This window comes from Triticum aestivum, chromosome 1B (genome assembly GCF_018294505.1).
Source record: "Triticum aestivum cultivar Chinese Spring chromosome 1B, IWGSC CS RefSeq v2.1, whole genome shotgun sequence".
NCBI lineage: Eukaryota > Viridiplantae > Streptophyta > Magnoliopsida > Poales > Poaceae > Triticum > Triticum aestivum.
The window spans coordinates 406,660,768-406,666,003 of record NC_057795.1 but is presented as its reverse complement, the minus strand read 5'-3'; the positions used below and the strand labels follow the sequence as shown (position 1 = coordinate 406,666,003).

Genomic DNA, 5,236 nt, shown 5'->3' with positions numbered 1-5,236 from the left:
CTTTTTGTATGATGTTGGCTTGGGGAGTTTGCAGTACTCCCTCCATTTCATAATAGTGTGCTCATACTTTTTAAGATTCAACTTTAATTATAAATAGGATTAATAATACATAAATCATTTTACTGAAAAAATATATCTTTGCAAACTTTTTTCGAATACGAATTCAAAGGTATCTGTCATGCTCCAGCCGCAGTCGCCCATTTTAGTAAAATTTGTGGTTAAAATTAAATCTCAAAAAATATGAACGCACTACATTATGAAATGGAGAGAGTATTAACCAAGACTAGTTGATTTCTCATAATGGAAATCGGAGGGGTGGCCCTTGTTAAAAAAAATCCTTTTTTCCAGCCATATAAAAATTTTAAGTATATTGCCCGCGAAAAAAAGCATATACACATCCATGTCAATTTTTTTTAGAAATATTTGTCTCCAAAAATCCGGCTCACTAGAGCCTGGGATCCAAAAGTTTTTTTCAAAGTAAAGTATAAGATTCTCTTCTAGATTTTGGACTACTATTTTTTGTGCTAGAGCGAGTAATTCCAGCTCCACATGAGATGAAAACAAAGTGAATAGTAATTAGTAAATGTGGCAACAGCAAGAAGCACGGTGGATATCTGAGTCACATGACACTCTCAGAATACACACAGAAAATGGCCTAGGGATGGGTCCAAACCCTGCTCCTGTCAGCTGATAACCCATCTTTGCCTGCACTCTGCAGATGCAGGTGAGCAGATGACAGCCACATTTTGCAGATACAACCTCATCAAAGCCACAAGTTCGGCAGCTCAGCCTCCTTGTGCTTACAAGAAAAGTCAGGCTGAGATCAAAATTCAACATGTCTACGCTAAAAATCTTGAAAACTTTGATCATATCTACTCAGGGTCCAGGTTGTCTGCATGACCCTAGGATGGCTGGCCAGCACCCAAGAATTGACTGAACAAGTGTCAATCTTCTGCATTTGTGCAAGCTCCTGCCTATATGGAGCAGTAAAAAAGAAGGAAAAAACAGCAAGCACCTACAACTTGAACCTGCAGCAGATGCACCAAGACACCAACAAATATACAGAAACTGAACACTGAAACTACCTATGCGCGGTTTGGTCATGATATATGTTGCCAATTCCATGTAGTTCAAAAGCATGCATCAAGTTCAAAATTGCTGGAGGGAAGCAATGGATTATTCAGGTACATGCTGAAGGAACAATATTTGCTTCTACCTGTACTAATGTTAGCATGTGTATATGACCTTGAGGCTGCAGTCCAAAAGGAGAGCGATGTTGTATACAAGAGCAGTGGTCAAGATCCGGTGCATCTATCTTGACGCCTGGAAGAAGGTATGTCCTACAAAACTTTCTTCTCTTGAGAATTGCAACAGCTGTTATGGCCTTCCTAATCCTAGCTTGCTAATACAAAAGGCTACTGCTAAAAACTACATGATGCTTGCATCTTTATGAACAACTGCGTGATGCTTCTATCCTTATGGACAAGACAGCTTTCCCTCCTGTGAAAAAAGAAAAACAAGATAAAAAGTATTCCCGTTTGATCTTACAAAACAAAAAGAGCATGATCAACCCCAATGCTGAACGATGAACATGATGGCAAAAATACTGCTATACTCTGCCCATGGGTGAGAAGGGAGGGCCGTTGACCACCGGAGTTTTTCCCTTCCTCCTCTTCACTTTCTTTTTCTCTTTCCCTGTTACTGATCCTATTAACTGCTTCACTTCTTCTTTGAGGAGCATTTTCATTGAACTGGAATACAGCTTGTGCTTGAATTTCTCTATACCAATGGCTGGAGAAGCTTCAGAACAGTGAAGCAAAGATATGCAGACTGAGAATGCCTGCAGCGCCGACAATCGTGCATGGAAATCCACTGAGAAATCTCCTTTCCCATTGACTTTCATGGAAAGGGCAGGGAGAACTTCTTGGTTGCCCTGCTTCAACAGTTGGAGTACACAAATGAAATACTACATTTAGTTGAATATGATGTTAACTAGTGCATTCATCAAAAAAAAAGTTTTAACTAGTGCATTGTTGTTGAAATACTACATTTAGTTGAAATGCATTGTTGTTTGCTTCAACAGTTGGATTACACAAATGACATATTACATTTAGTTGAATATAATGTTACCTAGTGCATTCGTCAAGAAGTTTTAACTAGTGCAACTGTTAAGTATCGCAAGTATAACTAAAACAGGGATATAGCTTTTAAGTGGGAACCAAACAACAATGCATTTCAATTATCATATAGGGAAATTTCTTTTCCGTGTGCTAATGAAGTTGGGGGGAATCATATTTTGACCCAATTTAATTAATAGTCACTGTGATAAATGCACGCAGGCGGTAATAATCAAACACGTGATGTGTCTCAACATAAAAAATGTACCTTAACAAATAGCTCCATGGGATGCTTGCTTTCATTCATCACAGAATCGACCCAAGAACTATCATAGGCATTTTCAAGGACAACAATTGGGCAAGACATGTCCCATCCACCGCAGTCACACCTTCCCCCGCTTTTTAGACGGTTAAGTAACGGTGATGGACTGGTCTCCTCATCCCTTGGTAACCCGTGTGCTCCGCCTGCTGTAACCACTTTGACTGTACCAGGTGATGATCCAGCTTTCAATTCTTGGGACCGGGTTTTATGAAATGGCACTTGGACTACAACAGCTGCAACCTCCAAATGAGGATGAAGATCTTCTTGGGACCAAAGACAAGATACCGATGCATCTGAGTTATTCCTTGCAGTATTTTGCCGCTCCATCTGATTATTTCTCTCCAGAGACTCCCTAGAGATTGAATTCTTAACAACATTGCAGAATGGTGGTTGAGTGGAATCGGTACACTGAACTCTATCAACAGCAGAGCTCCGTCGTGCATGAGCAATGTCATACAAAACAAACTCGCTTGTGGCTGAGTTATTTAAAATACCATCTTCTTCAACTTCAGAATACAGATAGGAAGACACATGCATCTGGCCAACAATTGGAGGCAGCCACCCATGCCTATCCTTGGAGGTCCTTCCCACGGTACTTGATCGTTTGCCAACACTATGGAAAGTGTAAATCCAATTCAGTTCGTTTCCGGATTTCCAAGTGTTAGCGTAAATGGATTCTTCTGGACCCTTGGTACAGAACTCAAAGCCAAAAGCACCATTGTCAGGATCCAGTTTAAGAACAGCATGCAAGTGAGTCGGCGATGAAGTAACTGTCATAGGCCAGGCTTCCCCACTTGTCTGGCATTTAGATGTGGGGGTTTGTTCAGATCTTGAGATACCACTCAACAAAGATTTGCGCAGTGCACTATCTTTTCCTCTAACTGGTGGATTACCACATTTTGCATCTTCCATTACCATGTGGGAGGGATTCCTCAGAGATTTGGACTTCATGAAAGGATCCAAAATTTTCTTAAATGCACTAGGTCGAGCTTTTTTCTTGCCATCAACACCATGAACACTTTCTGATGGACATGTAGCATCAAAAACACCCACCTTAGCTGACAAGGACTTGGGGAGATTACTCACCGAATCTATTCTGCCATGGTTACTCCTATCAGGATGAAGGCCAACAGGGGGTTGGCAATTTGACATTGCACCTTTGCTGCTGCTGCTTTCTAGCAAATGAGGAGCAGCATTTGCGGCAGGACACGTGGCATTGTCTTCTTCGAGCGATAACCCCGGGAAACTGTCTCTTACATCATCTTTTAACAAATTGCAGTCCTTGCGTGGCCTTCCAAGCCTCAAGTTGTCACTGGGAACCTCACGCGATGAAATATCCAGAAGCTCCCTGGCATCTTGATTAAATCCACGAGTTATGTTCATAGAAGACCTCGACTTGCATGAACTGCTCCGTTGCGCAACCAAGTAAGCTCCACTTGTGCTAGGCTGAGAGGACGAATCGACAGTCCCAAATGACATAAACGCATCTCTTTCATATATAGAGCCTAATTTCCTCCTCCCCTCTTGGAGTTTCCTTAGTCTACTGACATCACTGGAGCTCTGGTACATAGAACCACGACTATGCATGATGCTATCTTCTGGGTTTTCCTCGCGGCGTCTTGAAGGAAGACTCTTGCAATGAAAATTTGGGATCCGGTTGAGGCGCATTTCACCCGAGTTTCCATCCGGGCATTTCAGTTGTGCTGCCCTGCTAGGACTCTCTGTTTCCTCATCAATTGGTTCCATGGTTTCCTTAGCTACACTGGGCCGAGAACGGCTCCCCATGCAGGAAGCCTGCATTAAAACCATAATACATTGCTCACATCAGAAGAGAGAAAAGATGACAGTAGCATCAGTTTTTATCCAACAACAAAAAATAAGCATAGTTTGTATCAAGTTCGGCAGTGGAAAACCATTTTACGAGCTTAAAACTCAACCCATCCTATGCATCAAATCAGTCCAAGAAAAATAGGTCATATCCACTTCCAAAAGAAGGAAGAGTTTCCATTCGTTTACATACAACTTCAATACCTAAGTTTCAAGAGGAACAGCGCAACACTAAGATAACAAAAAATAAATCTAAATCTACTCTCGGATCACACAGCACATTATCACTGAATCGGCTAAACCATTCGAGGAAAGGATGAACTCTCGCAGATGGGAATCGAATCCCAGGACAAGGTCAGCAGAAAAGGAACCCCTCCCCTCCCATCTGCGGCTCTGCACCAAATCCGAGCCGCACTTCTTGAAGAAACGCATCGGCAAACCTGCTTGCCATTAGTTCCTCCTAAAAAGTCCAACCTTGCGGTCAAGTCCCGCCGCCCAAATCTACAGCCAGCCGCCGCCGCGCCCGCAAGCGTCGCAGAGGACCGCCGTATGAATCAACCAGAAAGGGATCGAGAAATGCCATTACTCACCTTGGAGCGGAGCCGACGGGGAGCAGACCGGCGCGGCAGAAGAGGCAGTGGACTTTACTGGTGCGTCAGTCCTCGCGCATCTGTCTCGTGTGAGTGAGGGAAATATTCTTGGCGGCTGACGAAAATGAAATGGAGATTCCCAAATCCTATTTTGCGCCTTCGCCTCGCCGCTAGGGACGAGAGTGAAATAGATAGAGGCAGGGGGGGACTAGACTGTAAAGAGCGATCCGCGGCGGAGCTTCCGCGTTTTGGGCTGCTCCGCTGGGCCGGTGGCAAACATCTTTGTAGGCCCGTGTCGCACCAGCCTCAGGGGTCTGTGGCTGTAAAAGGCCCATGTACCATCTATATTATCAATATAGACTAAAAATATATATATTATC

The 5,236-nt window shown here is 43.2% G+C and overlaps 1 protein-coding gene across 1 annotated transcript; it reads right to left on the bottom strand.

The window, feature by feature from the left end:
• Window positions 1-1,103: 1,103 nt before the first annotated feature.
• On the bottom strand, window positions 1,104-4,991 carry LOC123127667 (uncharacterized). The gene is made up of 3 exons (XM_044547448.1): window positions 4,857-4,991; window positions 2,386-4,233; window positions 1,104-1,933 (listed from the first exon to the last, which is right to left on the bottom strand). The coding sequence occupies exons 2-3, from the start codon at window positions 4,222-4,224 to the stop codon at window positions 1,610-1,612; spliced, it is 2,163 nt and encodes a 720-aa protein (XP_044403383.1). The 5' UTR covers window positions 4,225-4,233; window positions 4,857-4,991; the 3' UTR covers window positions 1,104-1,609.
• Between the last annotated feature and the right edge of the window lie 245 nt (window positions 4,992-5,236).